General features: G+C 36.4%; 1 protein-coding gene across 1 annotated transcript in view; it reads left to right on the top strand.

The window, feature by feature from the left end:
- PTPN3 (protein tyrosine phosphatase non-receptor type 3) overlaps positions 1-27,075 on the top strand; it is a 256,184-nt gene that overhangs the window by 149,557 nt on the left and 79,552 nt on the right. Inside the window, exons 10-13 of the mRNA XM_044679539.1 lie at positions 8,602-8,690; positions 11,616-11,679; positions 13,088-13,260; positions 22,179-22,313. Of these exons, the coding sequence (XP_044535474.1) occupies positions 8,602-8,690; positions 11,616-11,679; positions 13,088-13,260; positions 22,179-22,313 (461 nt within the window). The remainder of the gene's footprint in view (positions 1-8,601; positions 8,691-11,615; positions 11,680-13,087; positions 13,261-22,178; positions 22,314-27,075) is intronic.

Consider the following 27,075-nt stretch of genomic DNA (forward strand, 5'->3'; position numbering starts at 1 on the left):
CAAATGAGGTCATGAAAATCAGTCAGACACGACTGAAACAGTTGAACAATAACTAGGGCTGCAAAGAAAGGTAAAATACAGCCCCTGGTCTCAAGGAGTTCACACTCTAGTGAGGGAGATAATATGCAAAAAAATATGTACAAATAGACTTAGTCGGGCAAATCTTTGGCAAGTGTCAAGTCCTTACAATCTATAACTGAACTCACAGCGTCCCAGATAATATAGACTTTGCATGTGATCCATTCAGGTGAGATACTAGACCTAAGGAAGCCAGTGTCCTCCTTGTGAAAATTGAATAGCTTGGCTTCGTAGATTTGTTCAGACAAAATCCAGTCCAGTGTGAGCAACAGGTGTGCCAGATATTTTCCTTAGAAAATAGATTTTAATCTTCTGAAGCATTTCCTCAAGAAATTAGTCAAGACCCTTGCATTCTAAGCCATCTAACAGAAAAGATTGTTTTATTATTATTTTTTAAATCCTTATCTTCTGTCTTAGAATCAATCCTGGGTATTGGTTCCAAGGCAGAAGAGCGCTAAGGGCTAGGGATTAAGTGATTTGACACAGCTAGGGAGTGGCTGAAACCAGATTTGAACCCAGGAGCTCCTGCCTTCCAGGTCTGGCTTTAATCTACTGAGCCACCTAGCTCCCCCCAGATTAATTTTAAAAATAATAATCACTAACATTCTTATATAAATATTATTTACATATGATATAAATATACTATATGTAATATAAAAATAAAAAATATAATATAAATGCACTTTAAGTAATAATATAGAATATAATATGCTATATATAATATAAATAATATATAATGTATAATATACTACATAATATATTATACAAGTTATATATTATATAAATTACATGATAGATAATATATTGTGTATAAGAATATATGCATATAATTTATGAATTATATGTATATATTTATAAATTTATAAATAATAGCTAATATGTAATATTTTACATAGCATTTGGTTGGTTGATTGTTGTCCTCTGTAGTTAGAGGGCCAAAATGGCATCACTATGTTGGGGTCAATGTATAGTGTGTCCCACTGTGGCTGACCAGACTAGTACGAGCTCAGAAGGCACTGCCACAGGTTAGGCACAAATAGACTACGTGAACCTTTGGGATCAAGATGTTTCTAAATGTGTGCATCTCACGTTTCTTTTGGGCTACTGTAATTCTGCTTCATTCCTGGAGCACAGCCTTTGATGTGGTTACACCATGCTGGGTGATCCTGTGCCAGCGTCTCCCATGTTACACAACCGATACCAAAGTTCTCCAGAGAGACATTTGGAGTGTCCATGTCACTTCTCTGACCTCCATGTGAGCCTTTGCCTTGTGTGAGTTTCCTGTAAAATAGTCTTTTAGGCAAACGTGCATTTGGCACTTAAAAGTTGGCAAAGCATTTGATACATCTATCTCATTTGATCATCACAACAGTCCTCTGGGGGAACTGATATTACTATCCACTTTTTACAGATGAGGGAAAAGAATGATACCATAAGAAGTTAGGTGACTTTCCCTGGGTTGGTTCAGCCACTGAGTGTCTGACTCGGGATTTGAATTCAGGTTTTTTTGTTTTTTTTTTTTTTTGACTCTAAGGCCAGTGCTTTAACTATTATGCTATCTACCTGTGTCTGAAATTTTTAAGAATGGGCATTACCAACTGACTACTTTGTCTATTGAGGAATCATAATGTCAGATGCCTGATAAGCAAAATTAATTTCCAGTGATCTCTCTGGGATGTTTACCTTATAAAATGCATCTCTAGGATGCTGAATGAATCAAAAGGGGTAATTAGAGATTTTTCAAGTAAATATTGGAAAGATGCCTACCAAATAAAATTCACATTTTTTATATACCTGATACTGAGTTCCTTCTTTCAAGAGTGCTTTTATACCCTTAAAAAATTGAAACCTTTTATTTTTACATCACATTCATTTAAATTACATTCCTACCGGCTTCTTCCCTGCTTGGTGTGCCTCCATTGATACAGATTTGATTTGATTTGATTTTTTGGTTTATCTTTATTTTATTTTAATAACAAATTTCCACATAAATTTTCTAGTTATATGATTCACATTGTCTCCCTCCCTACTTCCTCCCAGAGTTGACAAGCAATTTAGTCTGGATTATCTATGTATTATCACTCAAAATATATTTCCATAGTATTAATTTTTTAAACATTTATTAATATTTATTTTTTAGAAAAGTTAACATGGTTACATAGTTCATGCTCTTACTTTCCCCTTCACCCCTCGAGCTCCGCCCACATGGCTGATGCGTATTTCCTCTGGTTTTACATTGATCAAGACCTATTTCCAAATTGTTGATAGTTGCATTGGTGTGGTAGTTTTGAGTCTACATCCCCAATCATGTCCGCCTCAACCCATGTGTTCAAGCAGTTGTTTTTCTTCTGTTTCCACTCCTGTAGTTCTTCTTCTGAATGTGGGTAGCATTCTTTTACATAAGTCCCTCAGAATTGTCCAAGGTCATTGCATTGCTGCTAGTACAGAAGTCCATTACATTCTATTTTACCACAGTGTATTGGTCTCTGTGTACAATGTTCTTCTGGTTCTGCTCCTTTTGCTCTACATCAATTCCTGGAGGTCTTTCCAGTTCACACGGAATTCCTCCAGTTTATTATTCCTTTGAGCACAATAGTATTCCATCACCAGCATATACCATAATTTGTTCAACCATTCCCCAATTGAAAGACATACCCTCATTTTCCAGTTTTTTGCCACCACAAAAATTACAGCTATAAATATTTTGGTACAAGTCTGTTTATCTATGATCTCTTTGGGGTATAATCCCAACAATGGTATGGCTGGATCAAAGGGCAAGCAGTCTTTTATAGTCCTTTGAGCATAGTTCCAAATTGCCAGCCAGAATGGTTGGATCAGTTCACAACTCCACTAGCAATGCATTAATGTCTCAGTTTTGCCACATCCCCTCCAGCATTCATTACTCTCCCCTTCTTTCATTTTAGCCAATCTGCTAGGTGTGAGGTGATACCTCAGAGTTGTTTTGACTTGCCTTTCTCTAATTATTAGAAATTTAGAACACTTTCTCATGTGCTTATTGTTACTTTTGATTTCTTTACCTGAAAATTGCCTATTCATGTCTCTTGCCCATTTATCAATTGGGGAATGGCTTGATTTTTTATACAATTGGTTTTTAATTAGAATGTTAGCAAAGAGACTCCAGCAAGTGATCAAGAGAATCATCCACCATGATCAGGTGGGATTTATACCAGGAATGCAAGGATGATTCAACATTAGGAAAATAATCTACATCATTGACCATATCAACAATCTAACAAACAAAAATCACATGATTCTCTCAATAGATGCTGAAAAAGCCTTTGACAAAATACAGCACCCATTCCTATTGAAAACCCTGGAAAGTATAGGAATAGAAGGACCTTTCCTAAAAATAATAAACAGTATATATTTAAAACCATCAATAAGCATCATATGCAATGGGGATAAATTAGAAGCCTTCCCAATAAGATCAGGCGTGAAGCAAGGATGCCCATTATGACCTCTATTATTTAACATAGTACTAGAAACACTAGCAGTAGCAATTAGAGAAGAAAAAGAAATTGAAGATATCAAAATAGGAAAAGAGGAGACTAATCTATCACTTTTTGCAGATGATATGATGGTCTACTTAAAAAATCCTAGAGAATCAACTAAGAAGCTTATAGAAATAATCAATAACTTTAGCAAAGGTGCAGGATACAAAATAAATGCATATAAGTCATCAGCATTTCTTTATATTTCCAAGACATCACAGCAGCAAGAGGTAGAAAGAGAAACACCATTTAAAATCACCCTAGACAATATAAAATACTTGGGAATCTATCTACCAAAACAAACACAGGAAGTATACGAAAACAACTACAAAACACTTTCCAAACAATTAAAACTAGATTTAAACAATTGGAAAAACATTGATTGCTCATTGGTAGGATGAGCTAACATAATAAAAATGACCATTCTACCCAAATTAATTTAGCGCCATACCTGTCAAACTACCAAAAACTTTTTTACTGAATTAGGAAAAACTATAACAAAGTTCATCTGGAATAACAAAAGATCAAGAATATCAAGGGAAATAAAGAAAAAAATGTGAAGGAAGGGGGCCTAGCAGTACCAGATATTAAACTATACTATAAAGCAACAGTCATCAAAACGGTATGGTATTGGCTAAGAGACAGAAGGGAGGATCAGTGGAATAGACTTGGGGTAAGTGACATCAGCAAGACAGTGTATGGTAAACCCAAAGAGCCCAACTTTTGGGACAAAAATCCACTATTTGACAAAAACTGCTGGGAAATTTGGAAAACAATATGGGAGAGATTAGGTCTAGATCAACATCTCACACCCTATACCAAGATAAATTCAGAATGGGTGAATGACTTGAATATAAAGAGGGAAACTATAAATAAGTTAAGTGAACATAGAATAGTTTACTTGTCAGATCTCTGGGAAAGGAAAGATTTTAAAACCAAGCAAGAGTTGGAGAAAAATTACAAAATGTAAAATAAATTATTTTGATTATATCAAACTAAAAAGCTTTTGTACAAACAAAAACAATGTAGCCAAAATCAGAAGGGAAACAACAAGTTGGGAAAAAATCTTTATAACAAAAAACTCTGACAGGGGTCTAATTACTCATAGTATTAATTTTTGAAAATGATACAGATTTTAAAAGGAAAAGAAAAAAATGAACAATTCAGCAAAACCAGCCAAGTCATTGATTCTGTGTGATAATAATTATTATGTAGTATTCATACATTACATGTTAACTAAAATCATATCATAACAGTTATAAAAATATATACTATTTATTATTATAATTAGCATTTACACACCACTTTACACATGCTATCTTATTTGATCCTTACAGCAACCCTTAAAGGTAGATCCCATTTTACAGATATAGAAACAGATTGAGAGAGATTAACTGGCTTGTCCTAGGTCACGTATATAAGTGTGATTTGAACTCATATCTTCTAACTGAACACTCCATACACAACATCCAGCTAGTTGCTGTATATATGCAGTATTCTATATCCATAATCTCTAACTTTTGTACTGAAGGGAGTAGATGAATTTTCTCAACTACTCTCTAGGACCAAGCCCTGCATTATAATTATACAGTATTCAGTTCCAGTTTATTACGCTTCTTGTTTATATTATATGTATTGTCATCTTTATTCTGATTAGTTTAGCTTGACTCAGTTTATATAACTTTTCTCACATTCCTCCAAATTCTTTTATTTATGTTTATTATGGTGTGATAAAATTTCAAGTGCTTTAATTTACCTTTCTCTTATTGTTAGTAGTTGGGAGTAGTGCTTCATATAGTAATTTTAGTAGTTTGAAATTTGGAGACCTTAGCTGAATCATCATCCATATTCCACACCCGCTAACTGTGAGTGTAGTCCAATTCTCTTTTCTCTCCATACTCTCTTAACTGGTCATCTCACTGGTTTCCATTGGTTTCAGTTATGCAGTTGGCTTCTATATCAATACATCTGATTTCCTGATCCCCAGCCCCACACCAGCAGATGTCCTAGTAGTATTGATTCAACACATCCAAAATAAAATGTATCTTTGCCCTGAGACCTTCCCCCTTCCGGTCTTGCCTATTTTTGTTGAAAGCACCACCATTTTAACAGACTCCCAACCATAACCTTGCTCCTTACCCTCAAGTTTTCACTCTCCCTCATCCCACATATCCAGTATATCCAGTCAGTTGCCAAACATTGCTGTTTCTCCACTCCCTTCTCCATTCCCTTTATGTAGCCACAACCAACTTAGCTCAGGTTCTCATCATCTCACTGGGATTATTGCAATGGCTTTCTCAGGAGCTGACCTGCTTTGAGATTTTTTTGGGTTTGGTTTAGTTTTTTTGGTATCCTAACCCATCCTCCTCGAGGAACTGAAGTCATTTTCCATAAGTACAGTTATTATGTTGTCCCTCTTCCCAGTAAACTGATGGCTCCTTGTTGTATCTAGGATAAAATAGAAATCCTTCTGTTTGGCTTTTAAAATCCTTTTCAACATGGCTTCAGCCTGTCTTTCCAGCCTTATTGGACATCACTCTCTCTCCTATATTTCTCTCTGTTTCTCACACACAGCGTGTCATCTTCCATCTGTGTACCCTTATACCAGCCATCCCTTTTCCCTCACCCCATGTCTGAAATAGCTTCTTCCCTTACTTCTGCCTCAAAAAAATCCCTCTTCCTTCAAGATGCAGCCCCAACACCACTTCCTATAAAAAGCCTTCAACTTTTAGTGCCATCTTAACTTAACCATCTTAGATTTAGCCACCTTGTATTTATTCTTTATGTATTTATTCTCTATATATTTGTATGTTCTTGCCCCAGTTTTCTGGGGACAAGAACCGTTGTGTTTTTTCCTATATATTTTCCCAATTTACTCAGTTTGTCTATAAAAATGCACAAAAATGTAAAGAGGGTCCTTCGGTATAATTATTCCCACAGACTTCAAACCCCACAGGTCTTTCATTTAAATGTATTCAAGGAGATCAAATCAATTAGTACTTAAAGAAATTAATTGACTTTTCATTGGAAGATCAAGTCCTGAAGCTCAAATACTTTAATGAGAAGGTAGGATTTATTAGAAAAGACCTTATGTTGGGAAGGATTGGAAGACAAAAGGGGAAATTGGGCAGAGGATGAAATGGATAGATAGTCATGGAAACAACAAAAATATGAGGATGGATAGACTTTGAGGAATACTGAAGGATAGAAGGTCCTTTTCTGGTGTACCCATGGTTCATGGGGTAATGAAGAATCAGACATGACTGAACAAGTAGCAATATCCTAAAAGACCACCAGGTGGTGATGTGACTCCATGACAGTCTACATGGTAGCTCAGTCTTGGCATCTCTCTTGGCTTATTTTTACCTTCTCTTCCAGCTCTCCTATTCTTTTCTTCATCATAACAAAACAAAGCGTGCCCCCATGGCTTTCTTGGTGGTTTTCTGTGCCAGTTGCACTGTTTTCTTGACTTGGCTTCTGTAATCTATAACTTCCTTTAAAATACAACTTTGGAGTCTATCAACTAAGTTGCCCAACATCTTAATTTTATTAGTATTTTTTTAAACTTTCCATGTGCAATATATTTATTTGTCTACATGTTGAATCTCTGTAATATTTGCATGTTATATTCCCTGTCTCTCTCCATCTCCTCCCATAGAAAATAGACTTTAGTGGCAGAGATATTTTTTTCCCTCCTTACCTTTATTGCTTGGCCCAATGCTTTAAGGCACATAGGTGCTTAATAAATGGTTTTTTTTTTAACTAGAATCTAATTTAATTTGCTATGAAAGTTTAATTAAATATGTAATTTTATGATTTTTAACATTAAGTATAAGAACTTAAAATATTAATATTAATGAAAATAATACTATAACTGCTATTACTATGCTGAAAATAATACCATCATTGCAATTTGATATGGTGAAAAGAACTCTGAATTTATGACCAGGAGACTGGGATTACAATTAGGTCTCTGCTATTTGCCTCTTTGTTGAGTATTTGTTGTTGTTGTTGTTGTTGTTGTTGTTGTTGAATATATTATATCTTTGGGACCAAGTTTCCCTCATATGCCAAATAACATAATTGGGCTAAAAGATTCAACAGGCACTTTTTGTATAATATTTTATTTTCCCCCCAAGTTTTTTAAATTTTAATTTATTTGTTTATTACATCAAATACCTTGTTAACTTCATCCCCTCACTCATTAGAGAAAACATCATCTGACACAGGTTTATGCATATGTAAAATTATGTCTTACTTATTTCTGTTTATCAGTTTTTCCTCTGGAAGTGGGTATGTTCAATTCATTCTTCAGACAGTATTTCTATTGCTGTATGTGATGTTCTATTGGTTCTTCTCGTTTCACTCTTCACAATTTTATGTTGGTCCTTCTTTGTTTTTCCAAAATTAACCTCCTTGCCATTTTTTTACGATGCAATAGTATTCTGTCACAGTCATATGCCACAACTTGTTTATCCATTCCGCAATTGATGGACCTCCACCTAATTTCCAGTTTTTTGTATAAGCTAAATGTAAAAAAAAAAAACCTTTATATTCATTTTCTAAAATTTTGAGTTCCAAAATCTCTGCCCCACCCCGCCATGGTAGCAACATTTTGATCTAGTTTATTTGTGTGGTCATCAGAAAATATTTTTTAAGCAAGGCAGTATAGTAGATATAGGAAGTGCAAAGATAATACCTTCAAGATGTTTAAATTATTATCTGTACAGCTGTAAATCCTCTGGAACCTATTTGCTTTCTATCTGAGAACTTTCAGAAATAGTGGAGCCTTTGATTACTCTCAATTTTGGAACATGTCAGTAGAATTTAAAACAGTCACAGTGTAAAACTTTTGACTTTTTCTTTTGATCCCTACTGATTTTCAGTAATGACTTTTTCTCCAATATTAATGTATAGGTCACTATTCAAACACATACAGTGTCTGAAATTAAAGATATTCCTAAGCTTTACTAGAACAGCTTTTTACTAATATGATATATTCCTTTTGTAGGATCTGCATAATTTAGATCTGATGATTGGAGTTGCTGCGGCTGGCATTGCTGTCTACCGCAAACATATTTGCACAAGTTTCTATCCTTGGTAAGATGAATTCACTTCTAATTACTTTCTGCCTTATGCTTAAAAGGATGTGCTGAATTAAAGCATTGCTTCTCTTCATTAAAATTGTGCTTCCTAAAAGAATAAAGAAATATTTCACTGTAAGTTTCAACCTCTTTACCACACCAAACTATTTACAAATAACAGGAAGTTTTCATTGACTACTTATATTTGGTTTTGACCAAACATAGCTTTAAGGATTTTCTAGTCTGATCCAACAAGCCTCTATTAAGCATTTAGTTTTCACAAGGCATTGAATACTAGGTACCTGGGTGACAAAAACCAAACAAAAAGTAGTCTGTTTCCAAAGGGTTTCCTTTTTATTGGAGGGGAACAACACTTACACATACAAAAAAAATAGATGATCATTTGAGGAGAGAGAACGCACTTGAGACAGCTGGAGGGACTCAGGAAAGGATTCCTGTAGGAGGTGACACATGAACTGAGCGTTGAAGGAAACTGGGAATTCTAAGAGGTAGAAGTGAAAGGAAAATGCATTCTATTTCTAGGGGAGACTCTCCAGGAAAAGGCATGAAGACCAGAGTTTGAAGAATAGCAAATAGACAAAAAATTTATCTAAAACAAAGAGGGCATGAAGGGGAATGAGGAAAAATAAGCCTGGAGGTTAGGTTACAGACAGATTGTGAGCAGTTTTAATGCCAAACTAAGGGGTTTATATTTTATCCTAGAGATCATAGAGACTATTGAAGATCCTTTAGCAAGGGAATAATATTATCAGATTTAGATTATTTTGGCCTATGTAGAATGGAGTAAAGAAAGGACTAAAAGTCAGAAGGCCAGTTAGGAATGGATATAGTGAGAGGTGATGAGGACCCCATAAGTGGAGTCGTTCAGTCATTCAGTCATGTCCAAGTTTTTGTGACCCCTTGGACCATAGCTATCCTTGGAGTTTTCTCAGCAAGGATAATAAAGTGATTTGCCATTTTCTTCTCCAGTAGATTTTTTTGTCAGGCAATCAGAGGTAAGTGGAGAGAAAGGAACAAACATGGATGTGAAATTGAGATTTGTCAGCAAATTGGCTGGAGGTGGATTGAAAGAGGTCAAAGAGGATACCAAACAAGCCCCAGTGCCAGGAAGTTTAGTAATGGCATCATAAGAAATAGTGAAGTCTGAAAGAAGGACAGATTGTGTAGGAAAGATAATGTTTTTGACAGCTTGAGTTAGAGATGCCTAAGGGACATCCAGATGGAGTTGTCCAAAAGGAACCTGGTAAACTCCAGCCCCATATTGTCAGTTTCCTTCTGGATACCACCTGGAGGACCTTTCAGAATTCTAAAGGCAGAACTTTCAAGATGGATTCAGGATCTTCTCCTTTAATCTAGATCCTTCTACAAACTTCTCTTTGATGTTTGGTGATGTTGAGGGTATCACCAACCTTCATCTCACCTGGGTTTTCAAACTTGGCATCATCCTGACCTTGTTACTTGCTCTCACCCAAAGATCACTTATTAAGTCTTGTCATTTTTATCTCTAACACCTCTCACACCTGGCCCCTTATGTCTACTCAGAAAGCCACTGTCCTAGTTCAAATTCTCATGAACTCTCACTAACTCTCACTTTGTTGTTGTTCAATTGTGTCTGGTTCTTTGTGTGACCCCTTTTGGGAATTTTCTTGGCAAAGATGCTAGAGTGGTTTGGCATTTCCTTTTCCTTATCTGTGTACATGTTTGTAACCCCTCAGTAGGATATAAGATTCTTGAGGTCAGGAACCATTTGAGAGGCTTCTCTTTTTGTTTTCCTACAATATTGTTCATATAGTAGGTGACTAATAAATATTTGTTGAATTGAAGAATTTCAGTTGTAATATGAGCCACTATTTATAAAATGCTTTAAGGTTTGCAAAACTTTTGTCCCAATATAATCTCATTTTGTCCTCACAAAACCCTGGGAGGTGGGTGCTATTCTTATCTCCACTTTTCAGATGAGAAAACCAAGGCAGACAGAGGCGATGTGACTTGCCTAGGTTCACACAGCTAGTGTGTGTTTAAGACTAGGTTCGAATTTAGGTCTTGTGACTCCAAGTCCAGCTCTCTATTCACTGCACTGCCAAGCCATAGTTTATTGGAAAAAGCAGGCAGAACAGCTAGATGTCTCAATGGGATAGAGAGCCACCCTTGGAGGTGGGAGGTCCTGAGTTCAGATATGGTATCAGACACTTCCAAGACTTGACAAGTCTCTTAACCTTAGTTGTGTAGCCCATACCACTCTTCTGCCTTGGAACCAATATACAGTATTGATTCTAAGAGAAAGAAAGGAAAAGGAAGGGAAGAAGGAAGGAAAGAGGGAAGAAAGGAAGGAAGGAAATCAATTTCTTCTTTTGAAAAATGGAGATAATTTATACCTATACTCACTTCTGTAATTAAACTGTTCTCTAAACTTTCTAATTCTCAAGAAGGTAGGGAGGGAAGGGAGGGAGGGAGGGAAGGAAGGAAGGAAGGAAGGAAGGAAGGAAGGAAGGAAGGAAGGAAGGAAGGAAGGAAGGAAGGAAGGAAGGAAAGGAGGAAGAAAAAAAGGAAGGAGTCAATTTCCTCATTTTAAAAATAGGGAGAATAATGTCTGTCCTCACTTCTGTGACTAAAGTGTTCTCTAAACTTTCCACCCATCAAGAAATATGAGTTATCAAAAGACAGGAATTTCATTGAGAGAAGAAAGTTTTATCTCTGGCTCACTTACTGGAAATTTGAAGTTTATTTTCCATTAAAATTTAGTGGGCTGACTCTACTGTCTCTTCAGCCTTTTGATATTGTCTGCTATGGTGCTACTGCCCTGGGTATTGCTCAATTAAAAACTCTATGAAACAGAGTTTCTCTTATTTTACAAGGTGCTTATGTCATGAAGTTTGTGATCTTTCTTACACTGATATGTTATGCTATTTATTCTTTATAGGGTGAACATTCTAAAAATCTCCTTCAAAAGAAAAAAGTTTTTTATACAGCAACATCAAAAGCATGTAAGTAAACCTGTATCTGTTTTGCTTGTTGTGTCTTTAGACATTGTTTCAGCATTAGTTATTCAGGTACTGTTAGTTTAAAGGCCACCTAGATGAGATGGTTTTTTCCTTAAACTAAAGATCTAAGTCACTGCTCCTTTGTGGACCTCTCTTTTGACTTTAAGATGAAAGACCTGGTCTGAATGATCTCAGAGCTTCCCTATAGCTTTGACCTATCATCCTGGGAATATTGATGGGTTTGTGGCTACCACCATACCTGGAACTCCCTCCCTCCATCTCTCCTCTCTGCCTTTGATCTTTCCTGGCTTCCTTCAAATCTCAATTTATGAATCCCATCTTCTGCAAGAAACTTTTCTCAGTCCTATTTAATAGCATCTTCCCCCTGAAACTACCCCCCAACTTATTTTGTATAAGTCTTGTTTGTATCTATCTCCTTGAGGGCAGAGACTTTGTTTTTTGTATCTCCTGTGCTTAGCACAGTATCTGGCACATTGTGGGTCCTTATTGGACTGACCTGTTGAGTAACTGGGTTAACAACTCTCAATCCTGTCCTCTTGTCCAGTCTTCTTCATCCTTCCTATTATCATATGCCCACCATTATTTTGCTCCCAATTAGTATCCCTCTTCTATATTACATAAATGACATGAGCAAAATAAAGATGATGTTATTGCTCTTTTAATTTCAATTTAAAAAATTTAATATTCATATGCATAGACAACATGTATGGGGATTCTCTACTCATAAATATTTATTTCTTCTATTCACACATACCTTTTGTTTCCTTTATTTTTTATCCGTGTGCAATATGCATGGAACCCTCGTAACACAAATTATTTCTCATTCTCTTTAAGGGGACCTACTAACTCAAGGGTCCATCAATTTTTCTTTCTTCCTGTCTTAAAATCGCTCCCTTCTAATACATAAGAGTGGTTAGAGCTAGGCAACTGGGGTTAGGTGACTTGCCCAAAGTCACACTGTTAGAAGTTTCTGAGGCCAGATTTAAAACCAAGTCTTCCCAACTACAGGCCTGGCTCTTTTTTTACTATGCTACCTAGCTGCCCCAGAATCTATTAGCCTTAAGCAAAGTTCCCCCTCCCCCCATCATAGTCATTTTAAAATTCAGCAATCTGAAATTGGGTTGCTTACAAAGAAGGCAATAGAATTTACACTTAAGGATCTCATCCAACATGACAATGTTGTGCCAAGCAACACATAAGTGTTGAGAATATAAATACAAATTTTAAAAAAAGACCATCTATGGGCCAGATAGATGGCTCAGTAGATAGAGTCAGGCCTGGAATTGGGAGTCCTGGGTACAAAGGGTTTTAAAAAATTGAAATGTTTTACCATATAATTCTTTTTTTTGCACAAACTAAATCAAAATTGTTTCCCCCTGACCCCCCTCAGAATGAAGCCAGAGAGCACATCATTGCCTTCAATATGCTAAGTTACAGATCTTGCAAAAACTTATGGAAATCCTGCGTGGACCACCATACATTTTTTCAAGCAAAGAAAACAATATCTCGTGAAAGAAATAACCTGGCACAGTACTGGACATTAGGTTCTAAAAATCCTAAAAAGTGAGTATATTTTATTGAATAAATTTAAAGTAAATAATAAAAAGTAATTTCTATCACTGGATAAGTGAAAATCTCTGTTGCAAGGGCCTGCTTCAAGTTCTCAGTGAGGAACACTCCAGCTGCTGGATCTCAAAAATCTGACTTTGGAAATCTCCTAGCTGGTTGCTACCAGTGTACCCACTTCCCTGGCAGACCCACTTCACAATTTGCTAAGATTTTCATCTTGTCAGGGAAGTGATGACCCTTCCCTCTTTCCCAATAGCATCCCTCCTCTATTCCCCTGACAAATGATCTCAAGAATCTGGGAAAATGGAAAGTGTTTTCTTTTCACAGAAATATTGGGAACCCTCCTTTAGTGTCATTTTCTGTGGTATAGATACAGATAGTTGGAACAGTTATACCTACCCTCACAAGGGTGGTCATCAGTAGCCAAAAAGAATTCATGGAAAGATGCCTTATGGTCCTGGAAATTCTGTATGAATGTTGAAATATCCTCTGTTTGAGTACTATGAATGCATAGGTAGAATTGACTTTTTTTTTACTGGAGAAACCTGAATTATTGGGATCTCATTGTCCTGAGATTAGCCTCTCAGAGGGAGACCAGAGCTTCCACCACAAACTGAAGACACAAAATTGGAAAGAATCACTACGAAACAGGGTATGTCAGGATTCAAAAAGATTTGGATGTGCTAGACTAATAAGATAAATTTAATAAGATGAAATATATGGAAAAACCTATATGAAATTATAAAAAATGAAATAAGTAGAACCAAGAGAACATTATATATAGCAATAGAAATATTATTTGATGAATGACTTATAAATGACCACATCTAGCAAAAGAATTGATAAATAGAAACAAGCAAGACATACATCATTTCATCAAATGATGCTTTCTTCTAGCGTGAGGAGGGGAGAGACAGAGGGAGATAATTGAGAATTTTAATGTAATTTTAATGTAACAAACAAATACTTTTTATAAAAATAACTATAGGAGGCAGCTGGGTAGCTCAGTGTATTGAGAGTCAGACCTAGAGACGGGAGGTCCTAGGTTCAAATCCAGCCTCAGACACTTCCCAGCTGTGTGACCCCAGGCAAGTCACTTGACCCCTATTGCCCACCCTTACCACTCTTCCACCTAGGAGTTAATACACAGAAGTTAAGGGTTTAAAAAAAATAGAAAAATAACCATAATACAGATAAATATAGCCCTAGCATCATAGATTTAGATGGGTCCTCAGAAGCCATCCAGTCTACTCCTATTTTATTTTGCTGTTGGGTTCCAAAGAAAATAAAGGATTTACTCTTCATTGCACTGGTAGTTAAGTTACAGTGGTCATGTTTGATATCCAGTCCTCAAACTCCAAAGCCAGGCTTATTCTGCTATACCACAAAACCTAGGTTTCCTAACTTGGTGTGACCAGTATTCTTTCTGTTACGCAATTCTGTTTTTCTATTAATTTGCAAAGACCAGCTCAGATTCAGGCAGGCTGGGCTCGCTTGTACTTGGCAAAGACAGATTCCACCATTCATTTCCAGGCAATTTGGAGATTTGTCAGTTTGGAAAAAGACCTCAAGTGTTGTTGTTCAGCCATTCAGTCAGGTCTGATTCTTTGTGACCCCGTGGACCATAGTATACCAATATTGTCCATGGGACAGGATCTTGGCAAAGATATTGGAGGAGTTTGCCATTTCCTCCTCCAGGGAGACCTCAAGTAAGGCAGTAATAATCACTTGGATAACTAAAATGTGTCCTGTCTAAGCTACAAAGAAGTAGCTTTATGAGTACTGGATAAAAGAATCAGGTCTATAATAACGTCCCAACAGAAGAAAGAGGTCTTGGTATTTTAGTAGACTGCAAGTTCACTCATTATAAATAAATAATCTGACATTACTTGCATAAAGCTAAACCTTTCCCAGGATACATTAAAAGAGATGTTGTATCCAGAACCAAGGATGTGATCATTCTGTTGTACTATGTCAATTTGTAGTATTATGTTCTACATAATTGTAGTCTTTTGTTCACTCATAGACCCCATGTTAACAACGAGAAAATTATTGACTGTCTAGACCTTAATGGCCCAACCTGGAGTCAGGAAGACCTGAGTTCACATCTGACCTCATATACTAGTTTTGGGACTCAGAGTCAATCATGGCACCTTTCCTGCCTTGGTTTCCCCACATATAAAATGAGCTGGAGAAGGAAATGACAAGCTACTCCTGTATCTTTGCCCAGAAAATCCCTGATGGGGTGTCAAAAGAGTCAGACAAGGCTGAAATTACCGAACAACGAGAGAGCAATGAAGATGGTGAGAGATTGAAGATCAAGACATGATTATTTAAAGGAACTGGGTATATTTAGGTTGGAGAAGAGAAGATGTGGCAGTTGTGGGGAGGTACATAGAAGAGAGATTCAACTTCTTTTACCTGGTCCATAAGGGTAAAACTAGGAAGCAGTGGCTAATAAGAGCTTTTAGATTCCTTTCTTTTTTTCCTGCTTCTGATGATCCCTCAGAGATTTATTAAAACTAATAACTCCCCATTTCATGGTGCCTTAAAGTTGACAAAGTACCCTCCCCAACACAGCTCTGTGAGGTAGGTAGTGCAGGTGTTGTCCCTATTTTATCAGTGAGGAAACTTAGGTTTAAAGAAGTTAAAGAATTTGCTTGTGATCACATACAGTTAAGCAAATGTCAGAAATGAGATAAGAACCTAGATTTCCTAATTCAGTGTGACCTGTGTTCTTTCTGCTCCTCAATTCTTCTTTTTAAAAATATTTATTTTTGGTAATTCACAAGGACCAGCTCAAGTTCAGACAGACTGGGTTCACTTGTACTTACTTGGCAAAGATAAACTCCGCCATTCAGTCTCAGGCAATTTGGAGAGTTGTCAGTTTAGAAATAGACCTCAAGTAGGGCAGGAATAATGACTTGGGCAGCTGACATATGTCCAGGCTTCATCACCAGACCAAATCACCTTTCCTTTTTACAGATCACAGACTGAACACAGATCAGCAGAGTCCCCTCTACCAGCAATCCCTACTCTCCCAGGATTGTACAAGTTGAGTCAAGTCTCCCTGAGCCCAAATCTTGTAAAATATAGTGCCTGGGAGAAACAGACACTTTCTCTCTCTCTCTCTCTCTCTCTCTCTCTCTCTCTCTCTCTCTCTCTCTCTCTCTCTCTCTCTCTCTCTCTGTAACTCTCTCCAACTCTGTCTCTGTTTGTCTCTCTGTCTGTTTCTGTCTGTCTCTCCCTCCCTCCCTCTCCCCTGAGGCCACAAGGAAGGATGAAATTTCTCAGCATCGATGATCAGCTGTCACACTCTAGAAACTAGCCTTCAGTCCAAAACAGGACAAGCACGTAGTTCAGCAAGTCTTTTCTGGCTCAGTTGCTTTAGATAGCTCTAATGGTAGAAAAATGGCCCGGGCAGTATTGTCTGAGTGTTTACTGCTGTATCCTTGCTCTCCTACTTGTAATTTCTGTTTCCACATTGACTTTGTTGCCTCTGATTGCATGACGGGCGTAGCTTTTGCTGAATAACTTGTGGCTTCAATTGCTTCCCCTTTGACTTCCGAGTTCCCTTTTCTCTGGAAGTGATTGACAGTGGCCTTTGCCGGCATCAGATATAGCGCTGTGTCTGTAACCATAGTTGCAAATGGTAAATAGTCTAGGACACTGGGCTAAGTGGATGCTAGACTCTAGGAAATAATCTGGAAATTGTTTTTTGGTTTTGGGATTGTTTTTTTTTTTTTTGGAAGGAATAGGAGATAAGGCAAGAGAAATCCCTGATGGCATGTTTTGACAAAAAGCAAAATGAAGGATGGGTAACTGAGACCCAGGTCTTTAGACCCAGGTACCATGCCTGTTCCTGTGAAATGGCTTATTGAATCGAAGGACCAATATCCTTTCCTCAAGTGATTTCCTTTTCCTCCAGAATATCTTGCTTATATTTATTTTCTATCCGTTGAATTCTCAGCATTATTTCTGCAACACTGACTTAATGTTTCATATCAACCTTTTTAATTGTAGAACATTTTCAGCTAAGCATCCTTCGGAACCATGATGCTCCAACTCCCTCTTTTTGCAAATGTTTTTTTAAAAAAAGTCCCAGAGGGTGATGTGATTGATTTGTTCAAGGTCACCTAATCAATTAGTGGCAGAAATAGCAGGCCTCCTGACTGTCCTGACTGACTTTTGCATCAGCTTTAGTAAATTTTTTTACTAAAATTGTAAAGGCATGGAGTAACCTATACCATCCAAAAATGTATATTACGCTATTTAGGAAGAGCCTCACCTTAATGCCAACAGTTTTGTGATCATAAGCAAATTATTTAAACTCTTCAAGCCTGTTTCCTTATCGGTAAAATAGGGTTAACATCTGCTGTATACCTCACAGAGCTATGGTGGGGAAGCTTCTTTGTAAACATCAGATCCTAATTTTCTTAACAAAATTCCATAACCAAAGAATATTAAAAAGCAGATCTTTAAAGCTGTCATGAGATTAAAATTTCTATATGGTGCCTGTGTAAGATGATCACTTTTCTAATTATATTTCTTTTAGAGTAGCATTTTATATTATGAATAAAACACCCAGGTGGTCAGTGAAGTCAGTGGGGTACCCAGGCAGAGGGGCAATCAGGTGCTCTTGAAGATGGTAATAAATATCGGCAGATGCTAACCTCGCTTCCCCAGAGAGAATGCTACCATTTCCTAACAATATACTAACTTTACTATCCTGAGGTTTTTACCTTTCATTTTGAAATAATCCTTAATAGCAACTAAAAAATTAATGTTGAAAGAACCCGAGGTGTTTTTGTCTACCCTTTTATTTGTAATCTATCGGTTATGGGTAAATAAGTGGCATATTGAAAATTACTAAGATGATGAAATTGTCTAATCACTGAAGGTTTTATTTTATGAAATGCTAGTATTAGCAATATGTAGGAACAAGTCATCTGTTTTTGTTCTCTTTGTTCATAGTAACTTACATTTATAAAAGCACCTACTTCTCAGGATAGTGGTAAGAATCAAGTGAGTTAACATGTACACCATTTTACAGACTATAAGGTACGATAAAATGCCATTTATTTAGTGATAACTAGGTGATGCTATGAAAAGAGTGCTGAACGTGGAGTCCAAAAATCCTGAGTCTGAGATAGCTGGGTGGCTCAGTGGCTAGAGAGCCAGGCCTGGAGATGAAAAGTCCTGAGTTCAAATTTGGCCCCAGACACATCTTAGCTCTGTGACTCTGGGCAAGTCACTTAACCCCATTTGCCTAGGCTTGCCACTCTTCTGTTTCAGAATTGGTGCTATGACAGAAGGGAAGGGTTTAAAGAAGGGGAAAAAAATTCTGAGTTTAACTGTGGCCTCAGATAGTAGTTCAGTAATGCTGAACAAGTCACTTATCCTCTGCTTCAGTTTTCTCATCTAGAAAGTGGGAATAATAAAAATAATACCTATCTCCCAGGGTTGTTGTGAGGATTAAAATGAGTTGGTTGTTCATCCTTCATTTTTAAAGAGAAAATAAGAGACATTTTCAAAATTTCAAAGACATCCTGGGATGATGTCCTAATGTCTTCACTTGCGTGTGAACTGGATTTAAGTGAGGCAGAGTTGCACAAAATTGTCAGCCTCATTCTCTCTTCCAGAGCCATTGAAGTCTAGTGGCAGGACAAATAAAATGAGGTAATATTTGTAAAAATGCTTTGCAAACCGAAAGGCTCTATATAAACACTAGCTATCAATATTTTATAGTTTACAAAGCATTTTTTTTACACTTTGTTAAGTAGATGGTTTATTATCAATCTCTTCTTACATGAAGAAACTGAGGCTTAGATTGTTCCAATGACTTGAGCCCCTAGCACAGATCTTCACATATGGTAAACGATTGATAAATATTTATTGACTGTTTGAGCTAGACCATATGGCTGGTAAATGAGGAAGCTTTGGCTGAAATCTCTATGTACTTATTTCTCCCCAATATTTAAACACAGCATGATGGATTCACCTTTTTCTGCTAGAGAAGGGTTTTGACAATTATCATAAAAAATGGACTGCTTTTGTCTTTGTTGTCTGGCATTGTTCTCATTACTTGAGACCTATCAGAAGGCTTGTGTTTTTTCTATGCTATTGTTTTCAGTAGTAAAATAAATCAATAAACATTTATTAAGTATTTACTATGTGCCAAGAATTGTGCTAAACACCAAGTACAAGCAGCCTCTGTCCTCAAAGAAGTTACATTCTAATGGGAGAAGACCCCACATAAAAGGAAGCTGAAAAGGAAAGAGATAGGCAAAAGGGAGAATGGACGAAAAAGTACTCAGATACCTGGCAGGAGGGAAGGAGCCATGGTAAGAGAAGCTGGTGAATTTCTGGGGCCATATTTGAACTGAAGACAAGAGGCACCTTGGTGACAAAATTGATAAAGTTTCAGACCTAGAGCCATTCAGAAGGCTCCTTTTTCTAAGTTCAAATCTAGTCTCAGACATTTATCTGTGTGATCCTGGGCAAGGCATTTAACTCATTTTGCCTCAGTTTTCTCATCTGTAAAATGAGCTGGAGAAGGAAATGGCAAATCATTGTGGTATCTATACCAAGAAAACCCCAAATGGGGTTAAGGCAGAACAACAACGACAAGATTAGAGGTGATGAGCTTAACCCGGGAGAGGCACCTCATTCCAGGGAACTGAAACCAAGAAAAGGAGCAAATGCAAGAGTGGAATATGGAACCAGCATTATATGTGCCTGCACTCACAAAACAACGAAGGCAACATCCTCAGAGATTTGTCAAGATTGCTTAATTAGACACTGATCTCCACAGCCAACCCCAGACCATGACTCTCTTTGTTGTTATTCAGTCAGTCTGACTCTTTACAACCCAGTGAACCATACTGTCCATGGGTTTTTCTTGGCAAAAAATAATGGAGTGGTTTGCCATTTCTTTGACTCATGGATTAAGACACATAGAGGTTAAGCGGCTTGCCTCAGGGTCACACAGCTAAATAAATCCAGTCCAAGGTTGGATTTGAACTCAGATCTAGCTGCCTTTTGCCCTTCTTTAGTTATCCCTCAGTCCTTGTTTTTATCTAGTTTTAACTTCAAAACTGTTCCTGGCCCTCTAGCATCTTGGTGAAGAGATTATCCCAGTTCAATTCACCTCTAAAAAAATTAAGTGCCTTTTTTTAGTTTGAAGGCACTATCTTCTTAGAAAAAAAAAATTGTCTCTTTTATTTACATTTTGGTCATTTAATATACACATACCTGCCTCCTCAGACTGATTACCCCATCCCCTTACATGGCACTGTTTTTTAAAAGAAAACAACATGATATATCAATATGTTTTGGGTTTATTGTGTCATACTCAAATGAAAACAAGAACCATCAAACCATACATAAAGATCCCTGCAGGCTACCTGTTGTCTTAGTTTTAGGTGTTACCTATATTTATATTATAAATGGTTTTCTATGTTGTTTTTTTTTATTCTGTTAAATATTTCCCAATTCCATTTTAATCTGGTTCTGGCCTTAATGGGTTAGCTATTTCTGCTTACATTCATTTCACACTTATGTACATATCTTCAACCTTAGAATGGATGCCTCTTTTAGGGCACACTGTGATTCTGGTCACTTGCAACCCACGATGAGACCAGGCACCAAGCTCATTGGGGAGGGAGAAACAGTATAAAGTGGACTACTGAGACCACATGGGAAAGTCAAGAAAGGACAGAGGGCATTTTAGAAATCTTTTTTAAACAAGAAGAGAAAGAACAAAGTAGAGAGAATTGAGTATGTACTGATTCAAAATGGTAGAGCTTGAAACTATTTGGCCTCTTAGAATTGCAAATGGTAGCCAAGGAGACCAATAGAGGGGAAACTTAGGAAATGCTAATATAGAGTACAAGGAATTAATTGAACAATTTGAACAAAATCTTGAGCAGGGCCCAAGAGCAAGGACTGGACAGAGAATATGTTTTTTTTTAGCTCAGAACCTACTGGAATTGAGGCTGGTTGTTGAGGAAAGTTGCTAGATGAAGAATCGTGGGGGTGGGGAATAGAGAACTTAGAAACTCCAAAAAGATAAGAGTTTTACAGAAAAGGGACCTTTTTTTTCCTCCCAACAACTTGAATTAACTGTAGCAACTTGGTCTGAGGATAAAGTGTAAACTCAGACTTAGCTAATACAGAGAACTATAATTTTATCAGGATCTTCATAAAAGGCAAATAAAAACAAGGAATTCATGAAAAGACTATTGAATACTTCTTTTCCTGTTGAGGTTCAACTAAGTCAAAAGGTAGCCCACAGGAATCTTTATGTATGGTTTGGTGGTTCTTGTTTTCATTTGAGTTTGACACAATAAAGACAAAAGATACTGATATGTCATTGTTTTCTTTTCAAAAGGATTCAGGGAGATATCCAGTAGTAACCCTAGGATGATGATGATGTGTCCAGATAAGGCAGTCTTAAGACTGCATTTCTGTAGCCTTTTGATTATAACCTTAAATTCTTTTATTCTATAATAAAACCTGATTGAAAAATTTGGCTCAGCTGTGTGACTCTGCTGAAAATTAGAAAACGGAAAAGGAGTAGCTAAGATGGCTCAGTGGCCTGGCCTGGTGACAGCAGGTCCTGGGTTCAAATGTGATCCTGGACAAGCCATTTGATTCCAATTGGCTGGCCCTTGGAGCCGATACTTTGTATTGATTCTGAAAGAAGGTAAGGTTTAAAAAAGAAATGGAATATGAAAAATTCAGGACCCAGAGATGGGATTTTTGAGAGAGAATCTTGTCCTTCTTAGCCGATGGCAGCATGACAAGACATTTTCTATCATAAATATTTTTACATTATTATATTACATCTGTCATAGATAAATTTTATATTATATAGCTTCATCTACACATCAAAATGTATCTTTTTCTAGGTCTCTAAATAACCAGTACTGCAAGAAAGTAATAGGTGGGATGGTATGGAACCCAACAAAGAGAAGATCTTTATCAGTAGAACATTTAGAAACCAAAAGTCTTCCTTCTCGATCTCCTCCTATTACTCCCAACTGGTAAGTTATTTTTCCCTTTTTGCCATCCACAAGTGAACATTCATCTCTTTTCAAAACGCAAGCTCATCCATAAAAAAGGACTGAAATTTAATGCACTAAGCAATCAGATTTTGTTTTCTATTAACACATAAAGTAGTTTGTCTCTTAAATATCTGAAATAACTGAAAAATTAACTGAAAAAAGCTATGTAATACTAATGTAAATATGTGTTCCAGTGGTGGCTGTGGATTTAGGGAAATCTCCAACAGTAACCCTAGGGTGATGATTGGCGCTATCTTCCAATAAGCCCAAGAAAAATATCTGAGAATAAATAAATAAACCTCATTCAGGTGGCATTTGGGAAAAAAATAAAAATATCTATGAGCTTTTGGAGATAATTTTCTAAAGACATCAAAACCAGGTGTTGCTGTGGCAACAGAAGGGTGGGCCGCTATAAAAAGGGGGAAAGACAAATATTATCGTGTTGTTTAAAAAAAATTGCCACCCAAAATTCATCCATAAATACGTAAAAATACATAGACTACAATATCTTTGTCCCTTCTCATCTTGTATACTTCTCATCCACATTTTCCCATAAGTCATTGGTAGAAGAGCTCTCCAGTTACTAGAGGCCTTCCTCTTCTTTTTTTGTTTTTGTTTTTGTTTTTCCTACCACACAGGGTTGTTGTGAGAAAACCTTAAAGCGCTATATAACTGTGAGTAATACCCTAAGGGTACCAATGTGTCATTCAGGCCATCCATCATTCTTGCTATATGACCAACCCACCTCCTTTTCCCATCATGCATATCTTTTCCTTTATTTCTTGCACGCAAGCCATCCTGGGTAACATGCTACAAGCCTGCCTATACCCACCAAAACCTTTCCATCACTCTTCAGATTGTTCATAATTTTAGTTCTTCCAAGATGATTGCATTCCATGATTCAAAGTTTTGGAGGAATTAATAAAATAAAATAAAAAAGTTTTGGAGGAATTAAAATAAGAGATTTTTTAAAAATAGTCCAGAGAAAGGAGACCAAAATAATCAAGAAAATGTGTAGACAGGGTGGGGTGGGGAATTCAAGGAGAAGGGAGAATCAAGTTTGTTATAAACCTAAATTAAAAAGGGTAATTTCAGCCGAGAAATATCCTCCATTAATAATCCTCCCTTAGAGGAGTTGTGATTGACAATCTAGGAAGGCATGAAGTGATGGAATAAAGCAGACTTGTTCACCAAAGCCAGATATCTAATAACTAGTTTGGAAGTTTATACCTTGAATCTCAGAAGAGGTAAAATTAGTAAGTACAGTAATAATTCTCATCTAGAGGTTATGTACAGGGCAAATCAGCTATTCAGAACAGATCCAGGAATTTAAAAAGGGCTCTAAGCAACCCGAAAAGGTTTTGCAAAGGCCATACAGTATATAGCTCATAGGAATGCCACTGAGTAATTTCTCCTTTTCAGAAAACAAAACTTTTTTAAAAAATGTTTTCATCAGTGTAAGGTCTTCCTGCTATAGACATTCTGGCCACCAATTCAGATAGGTTATGTGACTTCTTTGAGAGTTGCCTCAGGGCACTCAGAGATTAAATAACTTGTCTTTGTTCTCATAGCTGGTATGTGTGAGAGAGAAGGCTTGATCCATGTCTTCCAGATTCTAGCCAACCTTCTACATGGTCTCTGTATTCAAGCTTTTTATGAAGGGTACAAATATTTTCCCAGAAAGTGTGACTCTCATGGATCATTCTGGCTTGGATGTGATATATGGAGGTCTGGAAGGCATAAGCTCTGACTGGCTTTACTGTGCCAGAAAGGCTTTCAAATATGGCCCTGCAAATAGACTGATTCTGCTTTTCCAAAGACCAGATTAATTAAATTCAGAGGCCATTAGGCCATCCATTTGTTAATGAATTATTTGTCATAGTAGTCCATGAAAGGAAAAAAACAAACAAAATAGTCTCAGTCCTGTGCACTTACCTCCCACTTTTGTGGTCATGACAGCAAAGGGACCGAGAAGGGAATACGGAGTACTTAGAATCACCATTTTTAAACCATCACTAAATTTAGCTATTTGTCCTCTATATGTTAGATCTTTGACCAGTGGCCATATGAATGGATGGTTTACTAGAGGAACCTAATGAATATTAATCTTGACCTTATTATAAACAAAGCGAGAAGAAAGAAGGAATTTGCAGTTATATAGAAGGATAGTCCACAAGTTCTCCTTGGAGAAACAAAGGAATTGTCAAACTTAGGTTTTAACCATCTACTGAAAGGCAATAGGAATTACAATTTCCTTCCTTGTTTGGTTAAGTTATTTTGCAGCACTCTTAATGTTTTAAAAGGATCCAAAAGGAGTATGAAAACAATAGCAGATCATAGGCCAGCTCTGCTACAGAAATGAAGAAGTAGGGAAGATCAGTGAAGACATTAAAAGACCCTCCAAAAGGCATCAACTTTTATTTTCATACTCAGCAATTTTAAAGGAAAATGAAAATAAATAAAAATGACAAGATAAATCAGGAGAAAGGAATGAAGAAATTAGTAAGATTTTCCAAGTGACATGAACTTTTATTTTGATTACTCAGTGATTTTAAAGGAAAATGAAAATAAGTAATGATGACAAGAAATCTTGGAAATTATGGATTAAAAGAAAAGAATGAGGTCAGTGAAGAAATGAAAAGACCCTCCAAGTGATATCACCTTTATTTTGGAACTCAGTGATTTTAAAGAAAAACAAAAATAAAGATGGCAAGAAATCTCAGAAATTTATGAATTTAGAGAAAGGAATGAAGGAAATCAGTAAGACTCTCTAAGTGACATGAACTTTTATTTTGATATTCAATGATTTTCATGGAAAATGAAAATAAGTAAAGATGACAAGAAAAATTGGAAATTATGGATTAAGGGAAAGGAATGAGATCAGTGAAGAAATTAGTAAGAATCCTAGTGACATCAACTTTGATTTTGATAGTGATTTAAAGGAAAATGAAAATAAGTAAAGCTGACAAAATCTTAGAAATTATGGATTAGGAAAAAGGAATGAGATCAATGAAGAAATTTATAAGACATCAACTTTCATTTTGATAGTGATTTTAAAGGAAAATGAAAATCAGTAAAGATGACAAAAAAATCTCAGAAAATATGGTTCAGGAGAAAGGAATGAGAGAGGCCAAATAAAGACTTAGAGTCTGTACAGAAGTCTCACACTTATATATCATGAATACTTTCTTTGAGAAAAGACTAAGTAGGCATGGGATTTGACAAGCACTGAATAACATCACAAAAATGAAATTGATTATATTTTAACAGACAGGAAATGACTGTTGCCAATGTGATAGTCATTACTGAATCAGCTGTCTGTTTATAGTCAAGCCATCACCTTATTAGAGAAAAGATCAAAATTAGTACAAAGCTTAAAGAAAGAATAAAAATGAAGGAAAGATTGAGCTTTTCATTACATTATTCCATCCTGACCTATTTAAACAAGTTACTGATGGTGAAAAATAGGATGTAGGTGGAAGAAAGAACATAGAGTCTACAATAATTATATAAAAAATTTTACTGATATAAATCAGTTGTCACAATGAGGAGACCAAAAGATATCTCAGAACACCTTAATCAGCAAATGTCTGACTTACATACCAGAAAGAGATGGTTAACTAAATCTAACACTAGTTTAGAGTATAAACTTTCCATAAGATCTTCTGGAGAAGAGTGATGGAAGACTGTGAACAGTTTTGCCACATAAAACAGAGAGAAGCAGTGGAAAGTAAAACCAGTTTTTAAAAGGTTTGGCAAGAGACCCAACTAAGCAAAATCCTTTCAAGTATATCAGTATGAAGAAATTTGGGAAATATTGACAAAGATTTTAATAATAAGCTCTTTTTTTAAAACAATCTTAACAACAGTAAAAATCACCTCTGATATGTTTATCCCAGATTAACAGAGGAGATACAAATAGTATAACAAAGAAAAAAGATGGAAAAACAATTTGATTGTACCAAGTGTACACAGAGGAGATCCATGCTGAAGTGACACAGTTTTGAGAGTCTGAAGGGATTATTGATTCCTAAGTTATCTAAAGAAGGGGGGAAATCTCAAAGGCATAGAAAAAAGTCTTAGGCTTTATTTTTTCCCAGAGATTGTATTGGATTTGTTTTTTCATTGTGGTACAGTTATTTAAATTTATTAAACACTTATACTTGTATAAGCATAATGTTCTTTTTAATCATGAACAGGATGGGGCCAAGTGGACCCCAGGCTTGGACTTGAAGTCCCTTGGTAGGACTTCACAAAGCAAGTGTCAGGGGGAAAATGCTGGCTCAATAGTACTCAACAATCTTTAGAAATGAAAATATTACTAAATTTTGTTGAAGTTTCTCAAGGATCTCTTCTCTTTTTTCCTCTTTAATTCAGCAACTGTCTCTCCCACTATGGCTATAGGTTCTAAGCTCTTCATTTCCTTTTCGGAACTTATTAATACCAAAAAAGCAACCAAGACCACACTGGCTATTTCCAACTTGTTTGCCTATTTTTGCCACCTATATAAAATTTTTCTGAAAACATTCTGTGTATGCATCAAGTTTATTAAATTTAGTTTCACTAGGAGGGAAACAGAGAGACATAGGATGGTTGTGAACAGTTCAGCACAAAACAAGGATTGACAAAGAAGAATTAGAATAAGGAATGTCATAAAAAAATACATGATTAATAAAGAAGATGGTCTGGTTAGGTGACTAGAATAAGGGATAGCCAGTGAATAGCTTCTACATTTCATCAG

The sequence above is a fragment of the Gracilinanus agilis genome, chromosome 1 (assembly GCF_016433145.1).
Source record: "Gracilinanus agilis isolate LMUSP501 chromosome 1, AgileGrace, whole genome shotgun sequence".
NCBI lineage: Eukaryota > Metazoa > Chordata > Mammalia > Didelphimorphia > Didelphidae > Gracilinanus > Gracilinanus agilis.